This window comes from Columba livia, chromosome Z (assembly GCF_036013475.1).
Source record: "Columba livia isolate bColLiv1 breed racing homer chromosome Z, bColLiv1.pat.W.v2, whole genome shotgun sequence".
NCBI classification, from domain to species: domain Eukaryota; kingdom Metazoa; phylum Chordata; class Aves; order Columbiformes; family Columbidae; genus Columba; species Columba livia.
This window is the reverse complement of record NC_088642.1, coordinates 48,860,588-48,887,419: the sequence shown is the minus strand read 5'-3', so window position 1 is coordinate 48,887,419 and position 26,832 is coordinate 48,860,588. Positions and strand designations below refer to the sequence as shown.

Sequence of the window (26,832 nt, the reverse complement as noted above, 5' to 3'; positions counted from 1 at the left end):
AGAGTGTTTATCCTAAATTCTGAAGGAAACGTAGCATTTTGTTTTAGACTTGTGGTGGCTTTCAAACTTCATGACTGCTGTAATAATGTTCAGTTTCTGCTTGGGTATCTTTTAGTTTCAAGAGGGAGGTATTACTTTTCTTCTGTCTTCCGTTTGACTTCCTTCTAGAACTGATCATGCATTAGTTCTGTGAGATGCCTTTTTTACCAGAGATTTTGCTAAAAATACCATGAAGAATAAAAAACAAAGTTATAGATCGGGCACATATCCACACTTGGGGCCTGATCCTTTTGAATGAGGCCAGTCCTTCTCAGTTTTCAAGGTAATAAAAATCCACAGTATCACCAGCTCTGTTTTCAGGGCTGCAGCTTCATCTTTTTGTGTGTGTTTGGAAATTGGGCAGAAAGGGTTTTGCCCTACTGAAAATGAGGAACATTTTGGTTCAGCATTGTTGGTACAACATTCTGGTAGATCTGCTTCTTGTGGCAACTTCTTTTCGGAGTTGTGAAAAACACCTGGCAGTTGTGAACCTTAAAATATTTTTGAATCTTTTTTTTTTGTTTAAGTTTAGCAATAGTTTGTTGTGCCTTGTCTTTTTTTGTACTATCTTGTCCATAGCAGTTTTGTCATAGCTGTCTGTGTAAAAACTCTTCTGTAAAAATAAGAAAATGTTCCACTAGAAAAAGGATATGCTGACATACTTAATGTCACTGTTTGAACCCGAAAATATCCAGACCATTAGGTAGACAGTTCCATCCACTTTAGTGATTCTTCTTGCAAGTAGGCTGATAATATTTTTGTTCTGCTCTTCACATGTTCTTACTAACTTCGTAAGTTTGTTTTGCAGCTCGCTCTGTGTAGCAGTAGTAGCCCCTCTGGTACATAGAGGAGTTTTAGTTTTTGCTGCCTTTCTGGAAAGGCACTAAGCTTGAAACAAAACCAGAGAGGAACTTTATATATTATGTAATACAGCCCAGTATTTCCTGTAGTTTTGTATTCCGTGAGAAGGACTTGTAACTGCACCCCAACCCAGGCTTTTTTGGTGTCAGCACTGGGAAGAAACAATTACCCTGTAGTCTTCCACAGCCACTGCGGAGCCCACAGGTGGTGCTGGTGAAGGTCTGTCTGTGCCCAAATAAGTTTGCTCACACCTTGTTGCATGGGAAAACAGGCAATTAGACATGGGTCTGCCTGGAGTATCTTGAGTGCTGTCCTTTGATGTTAGCTCATCCCCAATGGTTACACTTTTTTATGGTGGTTTAATGGATACCAATCACAGTAAAGTACTTTTCCCAAAAGGAAGCAGGCTTCCATACAAATGCTGCCTTCGGTTTTAAAGCAGAAATGCTTGTTTTGACAAGGAACATCTTTAGCCAGAGGCAATGTATGCATTTGTGAGAGTGTAAGGGTTCCACGGAAAATGCGACAAGGGAATGAGTAGTAGAGCATGGCAATGATGGGGAAGTAAGTTGATATTTTTGTGTTGGTGGGGTTTTTTTCTTATTTTTTCTCAAGAGAAAAACAAGCAACAAAACAAAACCCGAAACAATAAACAGACAACACTAAACCAAACAAACAAAATGAATACTTTATTATTATTGTTATTATTTTTCTTAAATAAATGTGAAAATTGTAGCGTTTCTGCTGCCATGGAAACAATAATACCAATATATAAATGCCTGGCTTTAAAAATTCTATTTTAAGTGCTAGTACTATTCTGAGGTTTTTAAAAGACTAAAGCAGAAGAAGCTTTTTAGTGGTAAACTATGACATGTGAAAAGGAGGGACAGGAGAGTCCCAAAAGGAAGAGAGAATAGATCCCTAGCATCAGTGAAGAATGTTTTTTCAGCGATCAGTGGCCCACCATGACCTCAGTACAGAAGCTTATCTAGGAAACCCCTGAATCATAGAATCATAGAATAGAATCTCAGAATCTATTTGGTTGGAAGAGACCCTTAAGATCCAGCCATATAATAAAGTATGAACGCTATGTTACCTTTTCTAAATATCTGTTTGCCTTATAATAATATTTCCAAGTCAAGTAGTATTTCCTCTGGAAACATTTCAATAGGTTGAGTGCCTGGAGTAGTCTGATGATATTAGAATGTCAGATGCAATTTAGAATAAATGGGGGCCTTTCTGCCATGTTTCAGTCAAGGTAAAAACAGCTATCTAACTGTATTCAGTATAGATAAAAATTACTCTGAAAGCAAATCCAGAGAAAAATATTGCTAAAATCACAATTTTTTGAAGCTAATAATAATTTTTGGTGTGTTTGTAATTTTTATGGGTTTTTTTAGTTCTTTGGGTGAATAACTCTTTGATACAAGAGGGAAGGTAAACAGTGTTTTCACTAAAGCTAGTAGATGAAGCACCAATACCACCTATTCAGCAGACAGTTTTTGTTCTAATGTGGCCAAAATGTAGACGATTTACATGAATAAAGGCAAACATTATTTTCTTTTAAGCTAAAAGAGACTCTAGCAAGGCCACTAACTTTCAGAGTCAGCACACAAAACCTGCCACGGACTGGAGAATCCAACTGATGGTGATCTAACTGGTGTTGTTAGATCCAGCCTGTGAACTCCCCAGCAGAAAAGTCTTCTGGGCCCAGAGCTACCACATTCCCTACTTGTTCCCAGACAGACTTTAATTAAGCTACAATTCTGTTAAAAAATACATCTCAGTGCTTAAAAACCCTAGCAGGAGCACTGAAGTTACCCTGAAAGCATTGCAAGAAATCAGAATTATCTGAAAGAACGAAAGAAAATGCTTCTGAAACTGAACTGCTACAGAGTGAAATACAGAACTGATAAAAGTGCTGAAGAGACAGACCAGTGTTGAAGAAATAGCAAAAGTGAAATTTGCTTGAAAACCAACAGACATGCTTTGTGTATCCATCAGTACTGCTGAGGAGGGTGTGTAAAACAACAGGAAAGCCTTTGGAGATGAAGGAAGGCATGTTTTAGAGTCTGAAGTACAGGAAAAAAATAACAGTGCAGCATAATGCTTAATCGTCAGTGAAAGGATGCAGGGATCAGAGATGGGCATTTGTTTGCATGGGGAAAGCTTCTCATGGAAAAAACTAACGAGTTTTCTTCTTATGGAGACGGAGGCCCAGGGACAGGTAATGGACAAGTTGCTGCAGGCTGTAAGGTGCTTAGAGATGCAGTTTGTGGAGGCTGAGTAAATGATGCCTTCAGGACTTCCCTGATGGAGACTGCCATACTGGAAGTAACATAGTGATCCCACATGTGCTGCTTTGCCTTTTGAGACAGTACTGCACACATTTCTTTCAGTATGACAAACAGGACCTTGTTCGGAGATGTCACTGTCTACAAAAATTGTAAAAATCATCAGTGTTATCAGCTGAATTAAGTAAGATTTCAGATTTTTTTCAGTGGGTCGGCACATTCACCCTAGTGTCCCAGTGAAACTGCGGTTTATTTGAATGATTTGAGAAGATGGGATTCTGCTTCATTTCCTTCCCTAACAACTTGGTTTTAAACATTTACTGTGTTCTTACTTTATTTCTGCATAATTTTCTCATAAAAATTCCTCTCCTGAGGTCTGGATAGAAATTAAGGCTTCATGTTTATGCAGGAAGGTAAAAAAGATGTTTAAAGGTGATCTGATTAATCAAATTAAAACCACCATTTAGGTGCCTAGGCAGACTGTTGAAGAAATGAGAACAGAACAATTGTTTAATTCAGTTTTATTTGTTAAAATACTGTGAAAATGTAAATATCTACTTGAAGTGTGAGGCAATAATAATGGATTTATAATGCCTTTATGGTAATTATGTCAGAATTTACAGCAGTTTGTAGTACCATTAGGATTATGCTAAACCCTGAAAATACCCAGGTACTTAATGTACTACATGAAGACACAATCAAATGTGTGGATGCTTAATTCCTTTCAGCTTTTAGGTATGTTACGTAAGGTGGAAACACAGAAAAGAATCTCAGGATGAAAAATTGTAGTGCTGTTCACAGACACACCCATCTTGATGCCAAGAATCAGAATTAAACAAGAATTTTAGAAAAAACGCATATTCACATTGTTCTAATAGTAATTTTTTTTTCTGTACATGGCCAGAGAATCACAGAATGTTAGGGACTGGAAGGGACCTCGAAAGATCATCTTCTCCAATCCCCTTGCTGGAGCAGGAACACCCAGATGAGGTTACACAGGAATGTGTCCAGGTGGGTTTTGAATGTCTCCAGAGTAGGAGACTCCACAACCTCCCTGGGCAGCCTGTTCCAATGTTCTGTCCCCTTCACCGTGAAGAAGTTTCTTCTCATATTTAAGTGGAACCTTCTGTGTCCCAGTTTGTACCCACTGCCCCTTGTCCTACCACTGGTTGTCACCGAGAAGAGCCTGGCTCGATCGTCATGACACTCACCCTTTATATATTCATAAACATTAACAAGGTTGCCCCTCAGTCTCCTCCAAGCTAAAGAGACCCAGCTCCCTCAGCCTTTCCTCATAAGGGAGATGCTCCACTCCCTTAATCATCTTCGTTGCCCTACGCTGGACTCTCTCAAGCAGTTCCCTGTCCTTCTTGAACTGAGGGGCCCAGAACTGGACACAATATTCCAGATGTGGTCTCACCAGGACAGAGTAGAGGGGAAGGAGGACCTCTCTTGACCTACTAACCACCCCCCTTCTAATACACCCCAGGATGCCATCGGCTTTCCTGGCCACAAGGGCACAGTGCTGGCTCATGGTCATCCTGTTGTCCACCAGGACCCCCAGGTGCCTTTCCCCTACACTGCTCTCCAACAGGTCAGTCCCCAACTTATGCTGGAACCTGGGGTTGTTCCTGCCCAGATACAAGACTCTACACTTGCCCTTGTTATATATTCCATTAATTTTTTCCCACCTAGTTCTCCAGCCTGTCCAGGTCTCGCTGGATGGCAGCACAGCCTTCTGGCATGTCAGCCACTCCTCCCAGCTTGGTGTCATCAGCAAACTTGCTGACAGTGCAGCACTCTATTCCCCATCCAAGTCGTTGATGAATATATTGAACAGTACCGGTCCCAGTACTGACCCTTGAGGCACTCCACTAGATACAGGCCTCCAGCTGGACTCTGCCCCATTGACCACGACTCTCTGGCTTCTTTCCTTCAGGCAGTTCACAGTCCGCCTCACTACCCAACCGTCCAGACCGCACTCCCTCAGTTCAGTAGCAAGGATGCTGTGGGAGACTGTGTCAAATGCTTTACTGAAGTCAAGATAGAACTGTTGAAGTTACAAGGTGCACGATCAAAATACCACCCTATCCTAGAACAAATTGTTTCAGTCAGCATATTTTCATCATTCTGCTCTGTCTAGTGAGTCTTTCTTATGTGTTTTGCATGCAAAAGATACCTGTTTTAAGCTTTACTTCTTTGATTTTGTACATTGCTCACGGAATAGTATTTTGAAAAACAAGGCAAGAGGAAAAAGTAATTTGGTTCAAATCAAGAGCTTATTTGGAACACTGTTTCACCTCTACATGACTTTTCAATCTTTTGTGTCACTTCAGTCCTTTTACTCATTAAATATTTGGGAAAGTATACTAGTCAGTCAGCTGTCCCTAAGATTCTTTCCACATTCCTGTTTGGTCTTTGTAGAAATATTCATACTCCTATGTGTATTTTTTTTTTATGTTAGACTGGAGATCTGTACCTCAGTAACACTATGCTCACTCGTATGTAAACCTTTCACTGAAACAACTATTCTACTTTTATCTTTGCCTAAATAGAAGAGATGAAAGAGAAGCAAGCTCAGGGCAGCAGTGTGGTCAGCACAGATTCTTTCTGACACTTTCCACCTGGGTTTTCCTGAGTTTTGCTCCTCTGTTTTTAAAAATGTTGTGCTTCCCTGCATGCATGAAATGTATGAGATACTAAACTGTTGTGCTACGTCTGGAGTACCTGCTGTCTGCAACACTGATGAGGAAGCTACCTGAGGGGAAGTGGGTATCTAATTTTCCTGTGTATTTGCATAGTATTTTTTTTTTCTTTCATGCAAGTTAACCATGATATTTGCTTGCATTTGTAGCCTACTTAAAAGTCAAATTTCATGCTATGGGGAGAGTTGGACTTTAGACCCTCTTACTGTTACGCTCAAGTGCATTTCTCAGGTAACCAGCTGCACTTCCGTCAGCCCTCTCAGGGGTAAAGCCTTGCCTTCAGTCCTTTGGGGACTTAATCTTCGTCTTACAGGCTCACATTTGTAACTGTGCTGACCTGACAAGCTCAGCATTATATGTCCCCTGGCAGAACTCAGAGGAGGATAAAAATGTGAATCTAAATAAATTTTCTTCTACTCTATTACTGATTCTAGAAGACTATTAAACTCCCAAAAGGAAGGCAAGAAATTGAAAGTGCAACCAAAGAAGACAGCCATCTCAAACTCAGAAATTCTTCTAAAATAGACTAGAAGTTTTTAACCGTTGTCTAATAGTTTGTGTGTGTATTTGGCTCCTTGCGTGTTCATGGCACTCCACCATCAGTCCAAACATTTCCTAACTACTACACACTGAATATTCTTCATATATAGACATGGCAGAGAAACCTTGCCTGAAATCCATGAACATTAACCTGTTTTGCACTGATCCTTTTTCAGGATGAAAGAGTTTGTTTTTATGTCAAAGACTATGAAGAGGAGGACAGAGCCCAATCTATGTCTTTAAATAACTATACGGAATTCATCTCAATGGCTTCTACAGCAGTCAATATCTTTGGGAAATTTTAATTAAACTCTTTTAAAAAATCTTTTATGTTTTGCCATGTCTAAATACAACTTTAAAAACCCTAGAACTAAGTTGCTCAATAAGAAGCAAGCAGCCCTTACAAGAAAGATCTTTAGCAGCAGTTAAATGTGTATTTTTCAGCAGTGCTATACCTCTATACAGTGCTAGCATTTCTGAGTGCTTTGTTTTAGTTAAGAGTTAAGTCCTGACTCAAATCCACAAACTCTAATTGCATTAACAAAGCTAACTATTGAATCTAGACATAATATCCATAACTCATCTACTAGAAAGGAATGGGTAAAGACTGAATTTGTTAAAAACAATACGCTTTCACTTGTAGAGTCAAACCTGACTGTTTATGATGACAGATTACTTCCTTCTAGCATGAAATGTATCATAATGGGCTTTAAACGAAATTGAAGAGCTGTGTGTATAACTGCAGCCATTGGATAGTAAGAGAGTCTAGGCCAACATCATGATGTGTTAGCAGGTGAGACAGTCAAGAGTCACTAAAATTCCAACTCCAGCAAGACGTAACGAGAACCAGTTCCAGTCCCACAGTCTGAACAATGAGTGAGGAGTCCCTGGGAACTCACTGTATCTTGATTCTGACTGGACAGATTCCAGCTTCAGCCTTACTGTTGTCTGTCCACAGGTGACCCCAAGGGTGTGGCTACACCTTGTATAATTACACTTGAAGTGTTTTCAAATGTAATAGTTTGGTAACAACAGCACCATCTAATTTTTTGAGCATTTAGTCAGATTTTCAGGTCAACATTTAAACTCCTATGAATATCCTAATGTACCGCCTTCTCTGCTTTCTGTATCTGAAATGAGTTGTTCAGTTTAACTTGGTATGCCTACATGTGCCTGCCCTTTGGAGAGTTGTTTGGAAAATCTTTTAAAATGAGTAGAGAAATTTTAATCAGAGGCTTTTTGTCCTGTTGGTGTAAATACTTATCAATTCTGCTGTGTGCATGTGCTGTGACTTCTTAATGAATAGATATAAGTTCTTTCAGTATTTTAGTATTTTAATCCTCATAAACATGCTGAATTGTCAAGTGGAAAAACTTGACATGGATTACAAAAAAAGCAGATCTCCAAAGAGAACTTATCTCTGGGCAACTCATCCTGAAGAGTGTATAGTAAATACTGAGACTAATCTGAGACTAAACAATACTCTGAGAAGTAGATATGAAGCACATATAGGTCAAAGAGATTTTAGTTTCAGTAGCCATTGCATCAGAATCTTTTGTAGCCAGAGAATGCAAGCTTCCTCTCCCACCTCACTCCCATCCCACTTTTATTTTATTAGCTCTTAATTTCATTCTGAAGTTCATAATCCTTTTTAGATATGAAGGTCCTCACATTTTTTTTTTAAGTCTGAAACTAAAGGTATAGAAAAAAAATACTTCAAATGAATACTTCCATGAAAATAAATTCCCACACACGAAGAAATGTCGTGGCATTCTTCTGTTTGCATTTTGTTTGCTACAACATTACTGAGGTGTTTTGAACAGGCACAGCAGAGAATTGCATGGGATTATTTTGGCCTTTTCTCCAAATTAGCTGTAGAGTGCTTGTAGAGAGCCAGTGTGGATCATTCATCCATCCATGCATCCAATGTGTCTGTGTCCAGGCTAACCTCACAACCGGTGTGCGAATGGAAACCTCCTGCAGTCTCAGGATTAACATTTGGCAGCTGTGCCCTTTGTGTCCCAGCTTCCTCTGCTGTTAAGGACCACAAAGATTCACACAGAATAAAATTATACCGCTTGTTCTTTTGTTTTAATCGTAGTAGAACATGATTTAAGCTCTTTCCTTACTGAAAACCTAGTAGCAAATCTGTTTACATCCACCTTTTGCAAAAGTGAGATTTAAGACTTGGAACCTGCCTTCAAGGACTACTTTGGCAGAGGTGGGATGACGTATGTTCATCTCCTGAACGGCAGTGTCTGCTTGTTGTGGTTTAACACCAGCTTGCAAGAAAGAACACAATAGCCAATCACTCCACCTAAACCACAAGTGGGGTATAGGAGAGAACTGAAAGGGTTCTCCTGAACTGAAACAAAATAATATCAAGATACTACTATTGCCAATAATAATAATAATAACAATAAATGTAAAATAAAATAGATTATACCCAGTTCAATCCCTCATGAAACTCCAGTTGCACCCAACAGCCAGTCCCGGAGAGGAGAGCACCCTGGTCTCCAACAGCTGATCTCAGCAAGAGAGCAAAAAGACAAAAGGCAGAAAGGTCCAAAGGACAGCTGCAAAATGGCAGAATGGCAAAAGGCTGAACGAACACTGAACTGAACCAGAGCAGAACTAACTAAACTAACGCACTGGAAAAACCCCACTAAATAGTCATAAAAGCCATCTGTAGCTTTATGCTGAGCATTATTAATGGTAGGGAATATTTAGTTGATCAACCCAGATGTCAATCTAGGTGCTGTCCAGTCTGTGCCCCCCTCCTACCAATTTGCACGTGCAGCTGGATGACTGAAGAAGTCTTCAGTTTCCCTGACAACAGCCAAAATATAAGCGAGTTCTTACATTCTCTTCATACTGACTCAAAACAAGAGCTATCTACTGAAACATTAACTCTATCCTAGGGAAGAAGCAGTGTTATCGCATTATTCTCATACTAAATTTAAAACAAAAGACCACGCTAGCTACAAAGGAGAAAAGATTCTAACTGCATGGAAAATTACCTCAATTTCAGCTAAACTAGCGCATGTGGTGCAGAGTGAAGTAAAAAAGAGAGACATGGCGATGGCGGGTGTCTGAGGGAAACAAGTAAGCAGGAATGAAGAAAACAGGAACTAGAGCATTCAAAGCCTTCATATTTGTGATGAATTTCAGACTAACAGAATCATAGAATCACAGAAACATTTAGGTTTGAAAAGATCCCTACGATCATTGGGTCCAACTGTAGATTTAACACGGCCAAGTCCACCACTAAACCATGTCACTAACCAGCACATCTACATATCTTTTAAATACCTCCAGTATTAGTGACTCAGCCATTTTGCTGGTTCCACTTCAAGCCTGTTCCAGTGCTTGATAACCCTTTAGGTGAAGATTTTTTTCCTGATATCCAATCTAAAGCTCCCCTGATGCAACTTGAGGCTGTTTCCTCTCATGATATCACGCTTGGGAGGAGACTGACACTGGCCCTGCCTGTGGTGGCTGGCTCATGTGGTGACTAGCTCATCCCTCGCAGCAGACCTGCTCTTCCACATGGCCTCCAATGGAGCTTGCTTCTCTCTCAACACCAAAGAGCAAGCCAAAGGTCCTGCTGGAGCCTGCACACCTTGCGTGTGCACTCACAGGAGCCCTGGATAAAATACAGGGGGACAGAGGCTGTGGCTGCTGAAAAGCAGTGAGGTCAGGAGCTGTCACAGTGACATTACAGGGGTGTCTGGGGCTGCCCCCAATGGCTGCCCAGCTAGTAAGGCTGACAACCCAAATGGGGAAAGCTTGCTCCACAGTGTTTCACCTTGTTCAACTTCATTAAATTCCTCTCAGCCCAATTATTCAGCCTTTCCAGGACCCACTGAATGGCTTCACAAACCTATGGTTTTTCAGCCACTACTCCCTGTTTTGCGTGATCTGTGAATGTGCTGAGGGTGCACTCTCCCCACTGTTCACCTCCTTAACTAAGATCTTAAACAGTAGTGGCCCTAGTACTGCCCTGGATTACAACACTATTAACTGGCCTCCCACTGGACCTTGTATTGATTACAATCCTCTGGCCCTGCATTATGTTACTGAAATAATGCATTTTGTTTAAGGAAAGCTGTGTTTGTCTTCATCTGGTGCAGTCAAAATCATCATTTTGCACAATATTTTATGCAGAATCAATGTCTGCTGTTAACTTACTGAAAACTACCTTCTTCTGTCTCTTCAGTTACAGCTTTCTTTCACAATTAATAAAATTAATAAATATATTAGTAGATCATTTGGGTTAAGAATATGAATTCTCAGAACTGAAACATTTAAATGGGAAAGCAGAGGGAAATTTTGACAACAAAAATCACAGTATCACAGTATCACAGTATGTTTGGGATTGGCAGGGATCTCAAAAGATCATCTAGTCCAATCCCCCTGCTGGAGCAGGAACGCCTAGGTGAGGTCGCACAGGAACATGTCCAGGCGGGTTTTGAGTGTCTCCAGAGTAGGAGACTCCACAACCTCCCTGGGCAGCCTGTTCCAGTGCTCTGTCACCCTTACTGAGAAGAAGTTTTTTCTCAAATTTAAGCGGAACCTCTTGTGTTCCAGCTTGATCCCATTACCCCTTGTCCTATAATTGTTTGCCACCGAGAAGAGCCTGGCTCCATCCTCATGGCACTCACCCTTTATATATTTATAAACATTAATGAGGTCCCCCCTTAGTCTCCTCTTCTCCAAACTGAAGAGACCCAGCTCCCTCAGCCTTTCTTCATAAGGGAGGTGCTCCACTCCCTTAATCATCTTTGTTGCCCTACGCTGGACCCTCTCCAGCAGTTCCCTGTCCTTCTTGAACTGAGGGGCCCAGAACTGGACACAATATTCCAGATGTGGTCTCACCAGGGTGGAGTAGAGGGGAAGGAGGACCTCTCTCAATCTACTAGCCACCCCCCTTCTAATACACCTGAGGATGCCATTGGCCTTCCTGGCCACAAGGGCACAGTGCTGGCTCATGGTCATCCTGCTGTCCACCAGGACCCCCAGGTGCCTTTCCCCTACACTGCTCTCCAACAGGTTGTTCCCCAACTTATGCTGGAACCCGGGGTTGTTCCTGCCCAGATGCAGGACTTTACACTTGCCCTTGTTATATATTCCATTAATTTTTTCCCTGCCCAACTCTCCAGCCTGTCCAGGTCCCGCTGGATGGCAGCACAGCCTTCTGGCGTGTCAGCCACCCCTCCCAGCTTAGTGTCATCAGCAAACTTGCTGATAGTACACTCAATTCCCTCGTCTAAATCGTTAATGAATATATTGAATAATATTGGCCCCAGTACTGACCCCTGAGGCACTCCACTAGATACTGGCCTCCAACTAGACTCCAACAAAAAGATGAACCTGTGTGTAGTATGTGATCTTAAACCAGTAATTAATTTCTTGTTGGAAGCCATAAGAGTAATAACAAGCTGCACACAGCCCCGTTTTGTAGGGCTGCAGTAGCTTGGCAGCTTTGATATGTCCCTTCTTTGGAAACGGGGGAGAAGACCAGAAGATATGCACAATATATGGTTTGTCCTGACTGTGTCCTGTCTAGTTTTTTATACTGGATGAGCCTTGTTCATTTGACTTGTGTGCTCCTCCCCTCTATCTCCTACCTCCCTGCCTAAACTTTCTTCACATATTCACAGAGCAGCAGAGGTATTTTTCTACTGTTTCTTCACTCAAGTGCAAGAGACAGCAGCTTGGCTGTGGTCCGCTGATGGGCCGTATCTGAACTAAGTAGTAGACACAGCACAGGGAAGGTGTCAGCCTGAAGCACTGTGTGCCAGGAGGCCCTACATTAAGATGCCTGTTGCTCAGTTGCAGCTTCAAACTATGGGATCTCCCTTCTTCTGTGGTCTTTCATAAGGTTCTCTTCACCTGTGCTCACATAACTCCATTGCACACTTTGGCCAGCTGCAGGACAAGACGTTCATTAATCCCGTTCACATACATCCGGAATTATTTAATGCTGATTCCACAGACAGCTGCATGTCTTCCCTTAAATTGTGGACTTTCTTCAGCTGTGACAGGCATATTGTTTGACTGATATATCCTGCACAGCAACAGAAACTGAAGTTCTGATCCTTTTGTCCACTTCTAACCAAGATATTGGAAGGTAGGACAAGTGAGCTGCAGTAACCCGAATAAAATACAGATAACAGGATTGTGTAGGTTAATATTGACAGGTTTCGTATTTAGTATATATACATTTTACTTATTATTTATACATTGGAAAAAAAATATGTGCAGTGATCTTGTAAATTGAGAGAAACAACAGCGTTTTTCCTTTTACATACTTGTAGTGTTGCCTAGTTAGCCTAAAATCTGCATAATGCACTATAGATAACAGAGGCTGTCACCTGTTTTGTATACTTGAGTGAATTTCAACATCAAGTTGTCACAGCTGAGCTTAAAAGACAAGGAAATAAAAATTTTGGCAGTGAAGCTGTGAGATATTTCCTAAGGAAAAGTTTAACACACACAAACAATACAAACGTAAACACATACTGCTAGTTTTATTTAGCATTTCATGTGTTGTCTGGTGGTTCAGAGGACAAGTCATTTTACAGATGCACAGGCGATAATACTCAGTGGGATATTTCTTTTTTTTTCCTAGATTGAAGGATGCTGAACTATTCTTAAATGGAGTTCCTTCCTTCTTATGCCCCATAAACTGTCCATGTAATGGTCTGTGGCCGTTCCTGATTAAACAGTGATTGGGTTGGAGAAGTATCTGGAGGAGAAAGTATACAATAAACTCATAATGTTGCAGGAAACAATTGATGACTTGACTGGTGAATTTGTGATTACAGAAGTAGTTGCAGTTGTGGACCATTTAATTTGACAAAAAGAGAGCTTGTAAATACCCTCGCAAGAATACAGGTCTCATTGGTGTCAATATATTCTCTTCCTATCCACTTAAATGTTACCAGCAGGTAGCCGGATTATTCCTCCCAGTATCCATTAGGTAGTCATTTAAAAATTACTAATATGAATAATAAACCAAATTCAGCACTTGTGTCTCTTCAATAACTTGAAAGATACAAAAGTAATTCCAGCACAATACTTAGCTAGGGTAACTCAGGGAAGACAGGGCACAAGAACAGTATTCCTGTAGCTAGAGTTCTATAGAGACCTTGTTCATTTTTTTAAAACATGTATCTTAATATATATAATAATAACATCTTATATATATGGTAGGTATATATTAAATATATATGTAAGAGATTATTGTTAAATTAAGAATAAAATAATTGAAGACATTTATGTTATACTCACTAGTCTTCAGCGATGCTGAACTTGATTCTCTTCAGTAGTATGCCATTGTATTATCTCAATATAAGCTGTTTGAAATTAAAAGTGCTCAAAAAAACTCTATCACTTTTTTTTTTTTCCCCATTAACAAACCGTTGGTAAATCTCTGTGGAGAGGAATGTTAACTATTTTAATATAGGACTTAATGTCCATACTCAGCCCACACACTGCTTTTATAAGAAGAATCATAATGGCACAAAAGTGAGATGAAAATCTGTTCTCACTGAGTCTTCTTATGTATTTAGTTCCTTTTATTGGCAAATACCTGAAGGCCAGTACAAAAGGATGGATATAGCATTCAGGCAAGTGAAAATGTCAGGACCTCTGTATGGCTAAGCAAAGGAGCAGAAAGGGAAAGAAATAAAGGGACTGTGTGTAGTTACAAGAAACTTTTGTTTTATATTACAGGGAAGAACTTTCTATTGGGATTTGGAAAGACAGCTTATAACAAGATAAAAATAAAAATGTGATCTTAATCCTAAAATATTTTTTTGAATGTATTACCAACACACGACATGTGAACTGCCATGTTACTGGTTTATCTTCTTATTTTCAACTGATACTCATGTTTGTGTTTTTCAGATACAGACTGCTGAATTTGCCACTTGGAAAACAAAAAACATGGCTTCTAATACAGCGAACCCTGCCAACCACTTGCCGTACTTCTTTGGCAATATTACACGTGAAGAAGCTGAGGAGTACCTGATGCAAGGAGGAGTGACTGATGGACTATACTTGCTGCGCCAAAGCCGGAATTACCTGGGGGGCTTTGCCTTATCGTTGGCCCATGGAAGGAAAGTTCATCATTATACAATTGAGAGGGAGCTGAGTGGGTCATATGCTATTGCAGGAGGCAAGTCGCATGCCAGTCCTGCTGAACTCATTAACTATCACTCAGAGGAAGCGGATGGCCTTGTCTGCCTGCTGAGGAAACCTTTCAACCGACCACCAGGTGTTGAACCCAAAACAGGACCCTTTGAAGATTTAAAAGAAAACCTCATCAGAGAGTATGTCAAACAAACTTGGAACTTGCAGGTAAATCCCAGCTGATTTTGCCATAGAGTGGTCTTTGAGTTAGGAGAACAAGAGATTGCTCTATTTGTTTCCAGCTGTAGCTGCTGCTATGTAGTATTTTTTCATAGTGAAATCATAGCTGGCTGAGTTTTGAGCAGTTGGGTTTTCCCCCTGCCACCCCCTGCCACCGCCTGCCCCAGTACATGCAAAAACTTGGCCGTAAGTGTAGTTTTCCTGAAATTTTACCAAACTTAGGACTTTTATGATGTATTGAGCTAGCATAGCGGTATCAATACAGGCTGGGGGAATGAAGGGATTGAGAGCAGCCCTGTGGAGAAGAGCTTGGGGATACTGGTAGATAAAAGATTAGACACGAGCCAGCAATGTGCACCTGAAGCCCAGGTCGATAGTATCTTGAGCTGCATCAAAAGGAGCGTGGCCAGCAGGTGTAGAGGTCATTCTGCCCCTCAAGTCCACTCTGGTGGGACCTCACCTGGAGTACTGAGTCCAGCTCTGGAGCCCTCAGCACAGGAAAGACATGAACCTGTTGGACAGGGGCCAGAGGAGGGACACAAAAATGTTCGGAGGGCTGAAACATCTCTGCTGTGAGAACAGACTGAAAGACTTGGGGTTGTTCAGCCTGGAGAAGAGAAGGCTCCAGGGAGACATTGTTGCAATCTTCTAGTACTTAAAAGGGTTGCATAAGGAAGGTGGGGACAGACTTTTTAGCAGGTCCTGTTAAGAGCAGGACAAGGGGTAATGGTTTTAAACTAAAAGAGGGGAGGTTCAGGCTAGATGTGAGGAAGAAATTTTTTACAGTGAGGGTGGTAAAATACTGGCACAGGTTGCCCAGAGAGGTGGTAGATGCCCCATCCCTGGAGACATTCAAGGCCAGGCTGGATGGGGCTCTGGGCCAACCTGATCTAGTTGAAGATGTCCCTGCTCATTGCAGGGGGTTGGATTAGATGACCTTTGAAGGTCCCTTCTAACACAAACTATTCTATGATTCTGTGATCTACCACTGCACCAACCTGTGTCATCTGATTTCCGCATGCACAATAAAGTAATGAGCAAAATACAGAAATGGTTTGTTTGATTGCCTTTGATTCTGAATTTTTATGGGTTGATGTGCAGGCAGGCATGGCATCATGGTGACTTGTTTTACATCCTCCCCTCTTAGCTGGTTTGTTTCTGCAGTGCTTGTTTAGATTATATGCAAAATAGACTTTGGTTTCTTAAGTGCAGAGCATTGCATATACATCTTCAGTACTGTGTGTTAAGCAGGAATGTTCCATGCTGAGGAAGACAGTCTAAGTTTTTGCTTAGAATAACTGTGGAAAAAACAGTCTTAAGATGGAAACACTGGTGTAGGAGGCTGCAATAGGAATATTCTTTCACCTTGGGATGCTGTGAGTTACCATTACGAACTCATGGAGTTATGCAAGGTTTTTCGTCTCTTTTTTTACTAACAAGTAACCGTATCTGTTATGCTCTGTAAAACATGTGAAGCAATGCCCAAACTGGAAAAGACTGAAACTTAAAGTATATTTACTACAACTGCTGAGGCTTACAGTTTTTTCTGATGAGTCTGAGCCCAATCTAGAAGGAAGTTGGTGAACTCACATTGAAAACTGACAAATGTAGAGTTTTCTGCCCTCAGATTCTGGGCCAAATTTAGAAGTGATGGGTTGTAGACAAGTTTAGAATTGTCCAGGTTATACCTAAAATATTACTATATTTCACTCTAGAATTGGAACTGTCCTGTATGTTTTGGGGAAATTAGTGTTGGTGTCTTCAACATGGACATGCTGCAACAATGCAAAGTGCATTCAGTTTATTTCAGTAAACTGCCACAGATATGTAATATGGAGGTGTGGTATGACATCTCAGAGTGACGACACTAAGTATAATTAGCAATATCTCATTAGGATAAAAATATAATTTCCAGTTGAAATACTGATATATTAAGGGCTTAATTTACCTGTTATTTTTCCTTCTGTTTCTCAGAGGTAAAGTAAGAATCCCAGCTTTGCGATGTTTAGATTAGCATACGTCTGTTTCTGTTTTAATATCTTTATAGCAACCAGATCTTTTCTTTACATGCAACAAATATGTGCAGATTTTGAATGTCTCAAAAGCAATCCAGTACTGGGAGTCTACTGGTCATGTTTTTATTGCCAAAGACAGTTTGAGTGTCCCACTGTGTTTTTATCACTTTTTAGGGGCACGCTCTTGAACAAGCTATCATTAGTCAAAAGCCTCAGCTGGAGAAGTTGATTGCCACTACAGCCCATGAGAAGATGCCGTGGTTCCATGGGAGGATCTCTCGGGAAGAGTCAGAACATCGTATCCTCATTGGGTCAAGAAACAATGGAAAATTCCTGTGAGTGCTTTTTTTCTGTGGTTTGCCACCAGTGTTACTGCGTAGTTCTTCTGAATGAATGTCAAATAAGAATATGTTCTAAAAGGTGGCTCGTTCACAGTGAGGGAGCCCAGTCCAGCATAATACACATAACATAATCATTCCTGTACTAAGCGTCTCCAAGATTAGGTTTCAACATAAGATGAGAAACTATAGCAAAAGGTGGGTGATTTTTTTTTTAAATCAAATACTAGGTTTAATTCTAAATGGAGCATCAGAGAAACTCAGTACTAAGAAAAAATTAATTAAACTTTGTTTTATAACTGATAAGCAGTACTAAGTGACTGTGGTAGGTTAACCTTGGACCACCAAGCCGCTGTCACGGTCCCCTTCCTCAACAGAACAGGGGTAGAAAACTGTATGGTTCCAAATATGTGGCTGAGGAGCTTGGCAGTGCCATGCGGGGGTGTCCACTGGGGCCAGCTGGAACCAGTGGTGAGCAGCTCAGGGCAGCCCTGGCCTCCCCACAGAGCTCCTGCTGCCAAAGCCCAGCCACCTGCACCCAATATGTTGACTAACCACAGTGCTAAAAATATAAATGAACTGCCGATGTTAACAACTGTTGGCATCTATACCTGTCAGTTTTCCTGGGGGCAGTGGTAGTGCTTTGTTTTGCAGTTAAGCAGCAGAAGAAATTGCCTTTACCTTGGTAACACCATTTTTTGCCTGCCGCTGTCTGCCTTTACTCGCCCTCATGGTCTTTTGTTTTCTGAGTGCAAATGTGTCATTTAGGATAGTGACTAACAGCTTTCTCTTGTGAGGATTAGAGACAGTCAAAATCTTCTAACCAAAAAATTTTTATTTTGGAAAATCGTCATTTGAAAAAAACACAATGTTTTCACTGAGCCATTTTTCACACCCCCATCCCCCACCCAGTGGAAGTATTTATGTAATGATACTAAATGAAGCTTAAAGGTCATGGCCAAGGAAGAACCACTTAGAGCCGTGTAATTTCATAGCCTACCTACGTAGTCTCTTTCAGTACTCAGCTATCTTTGACATTTTTATAGCTAGTCCAAAGTAAAACCCCAGGAGTGAATGTGAGATGGATATGCATCTTCAGTACCAACTCTTTCACTTTACTGATTTGCTGTAATTGTGCCACACTACTTGCTAATGTAGATGCAATCTTCATGTATTTCCATGTTTCAGTCTTAATTGTCAGGAACCAATAACTGCCCTAAATCTTTATTTCCAGTAGAGTTAACTCCTATGAGAATATTTTTAGTGTACTGACATACCATTTCTTGAAATCTCTTTTCTTCTCTCAGTCTTTGATTTTTTTCTGTTGCATGGTCACTCTCACCCAAGTTGCCGTACATTTTCATATTTTCAGCCGTATACTCACTTTTTCTTGGGATCACAGCTGCGGATCAGGTTGCTTTTGTTGCCATAGGTGATGAAAATTCTTACAATATTTATGGAGCCAAAAATTCCCCTCATTACAGATTAATCTTTTCTGAATGCTTCTTCCTGTAGCATAGGAGAAGTTTCACTGATGAACGTAGCTGCTGTTGTAGATTACCAGCTCAGCATTACCATACCACCTCTCTTTTTCACTGCCCCTGACTTTGCTAGGGTTTTTTTTCCTATGTTTTAGACATAGGGGCAGGTGGAGATGTAACAGGAGCAACCTTTAATAACTTGGTTTTTTTCTAAAAAAATATTACTTTCTGAATTAACATCTTATCAAATCAATGTTCTATCAGCTGAGTCATTATGTTGATCATGTATGAAAACTTGCAACTTTTGCAGTTTACCTCTTGTACACTTTGGTTCCTGTGTGGTTGAAGTGCTTCTCTTTGGAGGAAAAAAGGAACCCAATTTTTCTTGAAGGAAATAGATTCCTTAGCTAACATTTCTTAACAACAGGGATGGTCTTTGGAGTGAGGGAGCATAATTTTTTACCAGACTTGACATTTCCAGTCTCTGTTAGAGACCGTGGTCTCTTTTTAATCTTCTGTAAGCATTCCTACAGCTTTGGATAGAAATACTTCCCAGGCATTTCCCTGTTTCCTTTAGAGGTGGCCTAGGAGGCATTTCTGGTGCCATTTGCAGTGACATGCTTGATGGGCTGTGGAGGAAGCAGCCAGACCTTCTGTGGTACTGATTATGTGTAGTAGGTGCATATCTTATATAGTTCTGCTGGAATTCAGGTGGTTGATTTTGCATCAGGTAGATAAACCCATAGAGGGAAAAATCTAGAAGTTTTTTTGTATAATATGGAAATAGTTGAAAGGCTTCTTGATTGCAGTTCAAAATGTCACAAGTATAATAATACACCTAACATTGTGTCTTATCCAAGCTGCTGGAAAAGTTCCAAGCAACTGTGGGTATTTTACTAGGGTGATTCTGTGTGATTCTGTGAGTTTTCAAAGGTCTTTTTAAAGTTTTGGTCATGACTGAAAACTCAATGAAATAACTATGTCTGTGGGTGCTATAGAATTTGTTTTCAAAGCCAAATATAGAAACAATGCCATGAAACGATGTGAAATAGGAAGCAGTGCCCACCTCTTCCAGGAAGAGCACTCCTGAAAAATTGCCAAGTTAGCTGCAACATTTGGAGAAAAAAACTGTAGCGGTGGAATAGAAGGAAAATATGGTATCTCCAGAACTACCTGAATAGCCCTTTTTGAAATGTGTTTATTTATTTACCTGAATATTTAACTCTCAGGCCCTGTTAGCTTCATTAACACTGCTTTGCATGCTAGATAGGATGCTGGTTCTTACAAGACACTGTGTTTTCATTAGACTTTGCCCACTAGGGGCCATAATTTTATATTATGATGATCAATATTGCCTAGATCGTCATAGATAATACTATTAATATTATTAATGCTGTTATTAATATTGAAATGATATCTATAAAGAACCTAACCGTTCAAAATGCCAAGTAGTTGGTAGGTCTTAGATGACCATAAAAAATTTCTAAGACAAACGGTAAAATACAGACAGTGAGCCGTGTGTTCTGGAGGTGCTGCATTCCCCTCCACAGCAGCCTGCATGATGCCCACAGCTCTCTGGAGAGCTGTTTACGGATTCAGTTAGGTACATGGCGATGTGCCAATGCTGACCACCACAGCAGGGCTGTGGCTTCTCAATGCTTGTTCTGCGCTGTGTGCATCAGCAGCAGGGTGGGTCAGAGGTGTGAAGAAAAGATGTGAGCCCCCACCAAGATAGCTGTACTGAGAACATCCTCTGTTGCAGGCGGTTATACAGTAAAGCTATTTGTTAGGGTTTTGCTGGAGCATAGTGTATTTTGCTGGCAGGGCAATGCCAACAAAATGAACTACAGTGACACAATCCTTCTTGCAGAGGTGTTTCGTCACTGTGTAGCACACCACAATAGCCTTATCAGGAGATGAAGTTTTAGGTTCCATTGTAGACAACAATAGTGTGTGGCTGACCTAGGTCCCGAATTCTGTAGTGTGCTGACATTTCTGAAACAGCTTTGAATGTGTTACTAAACAGAGGAGAGGAAAATATGTAAATGTAGGCTCTAGTCAATCCATTTTTTCTTTTGTGTGACCCTTTTACAGATGGCACCAAGTTCATTCCTTATTACCTTCAAACTTGGAAAATGTGCATTGTGCTGCAGGTATTTGAAGTGATGATGAATAACTGTGTTGTTAATAACATTACAAGAGAGGTGGTCTTAAGGACAGACAAGGAGGGAATGGCTGGAGCTTGCTCAGCAGTGGGGAATGTCAGTGTCTCTAGCATCAAGGAAGCTGTTATCACTGAGGACACAAAGCAAGGCCTTTAAAGCAAACCTTTGCATACCCTTGGATTCAGGAGTGAGAAAAAATCCACACCATTCCTAAAGCAAGCATTTTGCTAGTTTATTTCCTCCATTATTTTCCACTGTAGAATGCTGTGACTTCTTTTTTTCTACACAGTCAATGAGGCATGTTGTAATAGCAATTTCTGGTTTTTACCCTCAGGGATATTTTTCTTTAGAAAGAAAGGGATCGTTTGGCTTTTCACTTGGAAGGAGAAAAAATTGGGACATTGTTCTTTTTGCTTCCAATAAAAAATGGAGACTTTACCAAAAGAGAGAATGGTTAGCAATTTACACAGTCTGTAACGATGTTCCAAATAGTTATTGGTTGCTATTTAGGTCACATTTACAAAAACATAAAAGATTCTCAAACACATATAGCATGAAAATTAAAGTCAATAACTAAACCTTCTTTGTGTTGTATCACATAAGAATCTGAGTTTCTCACTTCCTTCTAAAATTGCTGTTTTAGAGTGTATGTCATAGAAAATCGAAATGTCTTGCTACTTCTCTAATATATCTATGAATTCTCGTTTTCTCCCAGTGATGTTGTTCCACTGAATCTCAGTGGATGAAAAGACAATATTGTTTATTTACAGGTATTTGTTATCTTCATGTTTTTCTTCAATAGATACATAATTATCTGCAATGGCATGACATGGAAGACCAGGTGATATTTCACTGCTGGCTTCCTTCCTAGCCAAAATGCCTTTTAAAAAAAATATTTGTTTTTTTAAATGAGGGTGGTTTTATCATCAGTTGGTATTGAAGAACAATAAATAGTGTGTGTAATTTCAGAGCACATTAAAGCAGATAGTGCATTTGGAATTCTGGACTTTTTCCTCAACATTCTGAAAATTGTTACTGTTCATAGAACAAAAGTTCCATAAATGAAAAGAGCCCCCACATCTGATGTGATGACCCTGAGTAGTGCAGGCAGCACCATCGAGAAGGTGTGAAGACTTGGGTTTCCATTTGAAAAGGTTTCAGTATATAACTTTCAGCATGAGCAGCCTTTTTCTTTGATTTTATTTTTTACAGTGACAGTAAGGTACTGGGTAACGTGTACCCGGCTGGAGTTCTGGAAACTTAGCCTAACCTAGACAGACGTTATCACAGTCTACAAAAGCAAAATGAAATTGCCCTATGACAGTTCTTGTCACCAGAGGCAGTAGAATTTTTTGGTTTGGACTGCGATGGCAAATTCTTTGAGAGCACTTCCTGGAGCAGTAAGGGTTCTAGTTGACAAAACTAAGACTTACGCCATCATTTGGCTTGTTGCTTCAATGCTCTTAATACTTCTGCTCCTCAGACATGTTCTGAAAGATAGTAGTACTTCCTGTTTTGTTTTGTAGAGATCCAAGTTGTACTGGAGTTGACTGGCTATAGTTAAAAAAACAAATCTGGAACATAACCCCAGAGAAGAAGGCTTCCTCTGGACCCTGGTCAATCATAAGTGTTAGAATGGAAGTTTTTTTGCGTGTACACTTAGAATTCAGGACTGTCTTCTACCATTGATGGCTGCACCCTCAAGAAATGTTTGTGATGCTTCTTGTCATAGTAACAACTCTTGCAAATGAGAGTCAGTTTCAGTAGAGCTAATTGTTTTGGAGCCATCATTTCCTCATGTGAAACATGAAGGACTTTTGTTACTGGGAAACAATCCATTGCGTTTTTCTAATTTTATTTGTGCTGTATTCTGAGCAGAAGTCTAAATGCAATTAAATGCCATTCATTTGTGTTTTAGAGGTAATGCCCTCCATACTGAAAATATTTTCTCGAGCCTTATTTGCTAAGGGCAAGTCAGAGGAAGACTAAGTAAAAGTGATTCTTCATTTTAGCAGAACCTGTTGCTCTGCACTGGTCAGTCAGCACAGGAAATCAGCTAAGAAAATGCCTTCATGTCATGAAAAACCACAAAGTGTTTCAAATTGCTTTAGAGACACCAGGCGAATTATTTTGGTTGCAGAAAACAAAAAAACCTGACCCTTCTCTTTTCCTTTAGTCAGTGTCCTGTTCACATCTTAGGCAACAAAAATCGTTCTGCTTGAAAAAATAGTTGCATGAGTAGCTCAGACAAAACACAGTTTTAGTTCAGTGTTGAGTGGGTCAGCTGAGGAGCAGAATTTAATGCTTGCCTCTGAAGTCTTCTGAGATGTTATAGCAAGTACTAGTGTTGCACCAAGTGAAGCTTCCCAACACCTTCCTGCTATATTTCTTTTCAGGGCTTTATAAAATTCAAGGGAGAGTGAAGAGATTTCTGTGCACACTGAAACAAGAAATGTTTCAGAGTTGCCAAATCAGGGGTTTTCATAGGAAAAACCCATTATTCCAGAAAATTTTAGTCTAGCTCTGTTGCTGTCTCACTATCAGCAGCCAGTGAGCATGGGCAATTGAAACTAAAAGAAAAAGCATACTTTCTAAACTCAGAAATGCTGCGCCAACTGTGATAGAGCTAGTAGCAAATTCCTGTCTGCTTCATGTCCGGTCCCCAGAAGACACTGGTCTTGGGGTGAGCTAGCCTTGCGTACACATAAAACAATTCTGCAACACTTAACACGTAACTCAGATGATGCTTGCAGATCTCCTGGAAGAAGGAGATCATCCTGGCTACCTATCAATTTCGAACAATGTTTTTATATTACATTATGTGATCTCTCCCTGGTAAAGTTTAGACCAAATATATACCACAATACCATGTGAAATTTCATGTGAAATTTCATATGAAATTTATGTGAAATGTCCAACAAAGCTTTAATGTGTTTACAGAAATGATGAGAATTGATGATTACAGAAATACATTATTTATATTAGATTCCCAGCCAAGCAACAAGTTGTTTCAGTGCACAAAGATTTTCCCTTTATTTGTGTTTTACATTGTGTTCTTTCAGTATTTTATCTTCTGCCCCTGCTGCCATCTCTTTATTTCAAACTAAAAGATAAAAGAGAGAAATCTTGCTTTAATTAAGGCGTTTATCTACTGTTTTTAATTTTAGATCAGCTGCAGAGGAGACGGAAGTGTAGCTGCTTGGACCCTGGCCTCAGACTTCCGCGGGCTTTGCAGGCCTGCAGTGCCAAAGCCTTCAAATGCCTGCTTGCTCAGACAGCACTTTGTGCACTGCACAGTGCTCTGTAGCTGCCTAGCAAAGAGCTCCACGTTGTGGATGTTCTGTTTTCATCTGTTACTTTTGGTGAAAAATAAAAGGGGAAAAAACCAAAAACAACTTTAGGGAGTTCTGAGGGAGCTGGGTCTCTTTAGCCTGGAGGAGACTGAGGCTTGACCTCATTAATGTTTACAAATATACAAAGGGTGAGTGTCACGAGGATGGAGCCAGGCTCTTCTCAGTGACAACCAATGATAAGACAAGGGGCAATGGGTGCAAACTGGAACACAAGAGGTTCCACTTAAGTTTGCAAGAAACGTCTTCTCAGTGAGGGTATCAGAACACTGGAACAGGCTGCCCAGGGAGGTTGTTGAGTCTCCTACTCTAGAGACATTTAAAACCCACCTTGACATGTTCCTGTGTAACCTCATCTGGGTGTTCCTGCTCCAGCAAGGGGATTGGAGAAGATGATCTTTCGAGGTCCCTTCCAATCCTGAACATTCTGTGATTCTGTGAAATAAAGGCCCAACAAAATGTCTTGAAAAGTTGCAGTGCTGATTTTGCTTTACTTTAATTCAAAAGCTTAAAGGAAAGGATGGTTTAAAAAAAAGCCTCAACCCAGATCCTCGTTTCTAGTAAAGCATGACTCTGAAAATCTCTCTTATTCCTGCAGTATCCGAGAAAGGGATAGCAATGGTTCCTATGCCCTGTGTCTGCTGAATGATGGAAAAGTACTGCATTACCGTATTGACAGAGATAAGACAGGAAAGCTCTCCATACCAGATGGAAAAAGATTTGACACCCTCTGGCAGGTCTGTTAATTTTGAATCTGTCATCATGTTTCCATGTAACTCACTGAGGCAGCTTGTTTTACTTTGCTGTGCAAAAACAGTCTTTAGCTAAATAGCAACAAGTTTTGGTGGGTTATTTGTCACACGTTTCTAACTTTATGGGGTTTCTATGCATGAAGAAAATATATGTTAATGTGGAAAGCTATGTAAGTCTAGCAAATTTTATCATTTTACATATGATGTTGCAGCTTGGCCAAGTTTAAAATTGCTGTAATTATTACTCAGCTGGACGTTCTCTAAAATGGAAGACTGTTTGCATTTGCAAGCAACCATATTCAATAATAGCTATGCTAGTTATAGTCTTTCACTAGTGTCCTTTATGACAGCAATAAACAGAATTCCAGGAGGCACAAAGGGGATTGTTTAGGATGCTGTACACATACTGCATTCTTTAGCTTTGAAATTCTCTACCTTCAAGGCTGAAAAGGATAATATGCTGAGGGTTACCGCCAAAATATGTCTGAACCCTGGTCAAGATTAAGCAATGAAGGAATGCATAGCTGACTATGCTATAGTCAGTAATAAAGCTGAATATTGAAGAAATGACTGTGTAAATTGAAAATGCTGAGGTAATTGAAACCCCTGCAGAAATCTCTTATGTCCTCTTGCTTAAAATTCTACCAAAAAAAGTAAACAGAGTCTCAAGTCTAAAATATGAGTCTTTACTTGCATACATTAATTCTTAGCCTTTCGTGTAAATGTCCTGCATATTTATTTCCTGGAGTCACTGGAAATTTAAAAGCAGCTATGATATCTTACAAGTTCTTTTGAATATGTCTGCAACTCTTTCAATCACAGACCCCCTCCTTTCTGCCCAAATGCACTAAAGCCAAAATAGCAGTAATGAACCTGTAATAAAATGTTGTGGAATGAACAATCCAGGAACAGAAATGGCCACAGGTATTTGTGCTATATATTTATTAAATGCTTACATCCCATTGCAGCTTTGAGGTTGAAAGGAAGCATTGTGTATTGGGACAATTCCTGCACTGTAGTTATGCCCATCTTGGGAAAAAGGAGAGAACAGAAAAAAAAAAAAAGGAAGAAAAGAATAAAAGAGGGCAGGATCTCAGAGTTACAAAGCTGATTAGCTGAATCAGGTGTGGAATGCTGAATTTTACAAATCCAGTTCCTGGATCAGATTCCAGTTTCATCCTCAAGGTTACTTCAGAAACATGCACCTCTACTAAACAGAAGTAAAGTTAAGAGCACACACAGTGAAGATCTTCTGTATGCCCAGTTCATTTGCTGTAATATATACCAAATATTGTACGTATGCACACAGTTTTAAAGAGACAGTATATTTAATTATATCTCCCTTACCTTTTAATATCTTTTTATCTCCTTATCTCTTTTTTTTTTCCCCTCTCATTCTGGCAGTTAGTTGAGCACTATTCATACAAACCAGATGGATTGCTAAGGGTTCTTACCATTCCCTGTCCAAAACTTGGTGCAGAAAATGGTGAGTTATTTCTGTTATTTTGATATGCATAAATAGCCATGCTAATGGTGGTAATGATGCGTGTATTTTTTCCACTTTTGGTGTAGGTGGGTGCAGATTACAGTAGATTAAAGTCAGATAAAAATAAATCTATATGTTAAATTTCTGACTTCTCAAGTGAGTGAGGATCTGCCAGACCATGCAGGGTGGAGGCAGATCCTGTGGGCCAGCAGGTGCAGTGCGGTCATGGGCAAATATTCCAGCTGGGTGTAGTGAGAGTGCACCCAGCAGGTGAGTTGCCAGTAGATGAGGCGTTGCTTCCCATGCTGGGGAGAGCTGCACAGAACAAGGGATTGGCTGCAACTGATGCTGAAAGCATGGGCCAGAGAGATGTTCCTTGATAAGTTGACAGGAGGGGGCTGAGGGGGGTGTTCTGAGTCCAATAAGC

The 26,832-nt window shown here is 40.3% G+C and overlaps 1 protein-coding gene across 6 annotated transcripts in view; it reads left to right on the top strand.

Annotated features, from left to right (window-relative positions):
• The window catches only part of SYK (spleen associated tyrosine kinase), a 51,211-nt gene that overhangs the window by 7,327 nt on the left and 17,052 nt on the right, over positions 1 to 26,832 (top strand). For 3 of the 6 annotated variants that reach the window (XM_065045736.1, XM_065045735.1, XM_065045734.1), the window contains exons 2-6: positions 4,099 to 4,205; positions 14,354 to 14,806; positions 17,008 to 17,168; positions 24,766 to 24,904; positions 26,324 to 26,405. In XM_065045736.1, coding sequence (XP_064901808.1) covers positions 4,110 to 4,205; positions 14,354 to 14,806; positions 17,008 to 17,168; positions 24,766 to 24,904; positions 26,324 to 26,405 — 931 coding nt within the window. In that variant the 5' untranslated portion in view covers positions 4,099 to 4,109. Of the gene's footprint in view, positions 1 to 4,098; positions 4,206 to 14,353; positions 14,807 to 17,007; positions 17,169 to 24,765; positions 24,905 to 26,323; positions 26,406 to 26,832 lie in introns of those variants that run through there. The other 3 variants (XM_065045737.1, XM_065045738.1, XM_065045739.1) reach the window with 2 other exon arrangements.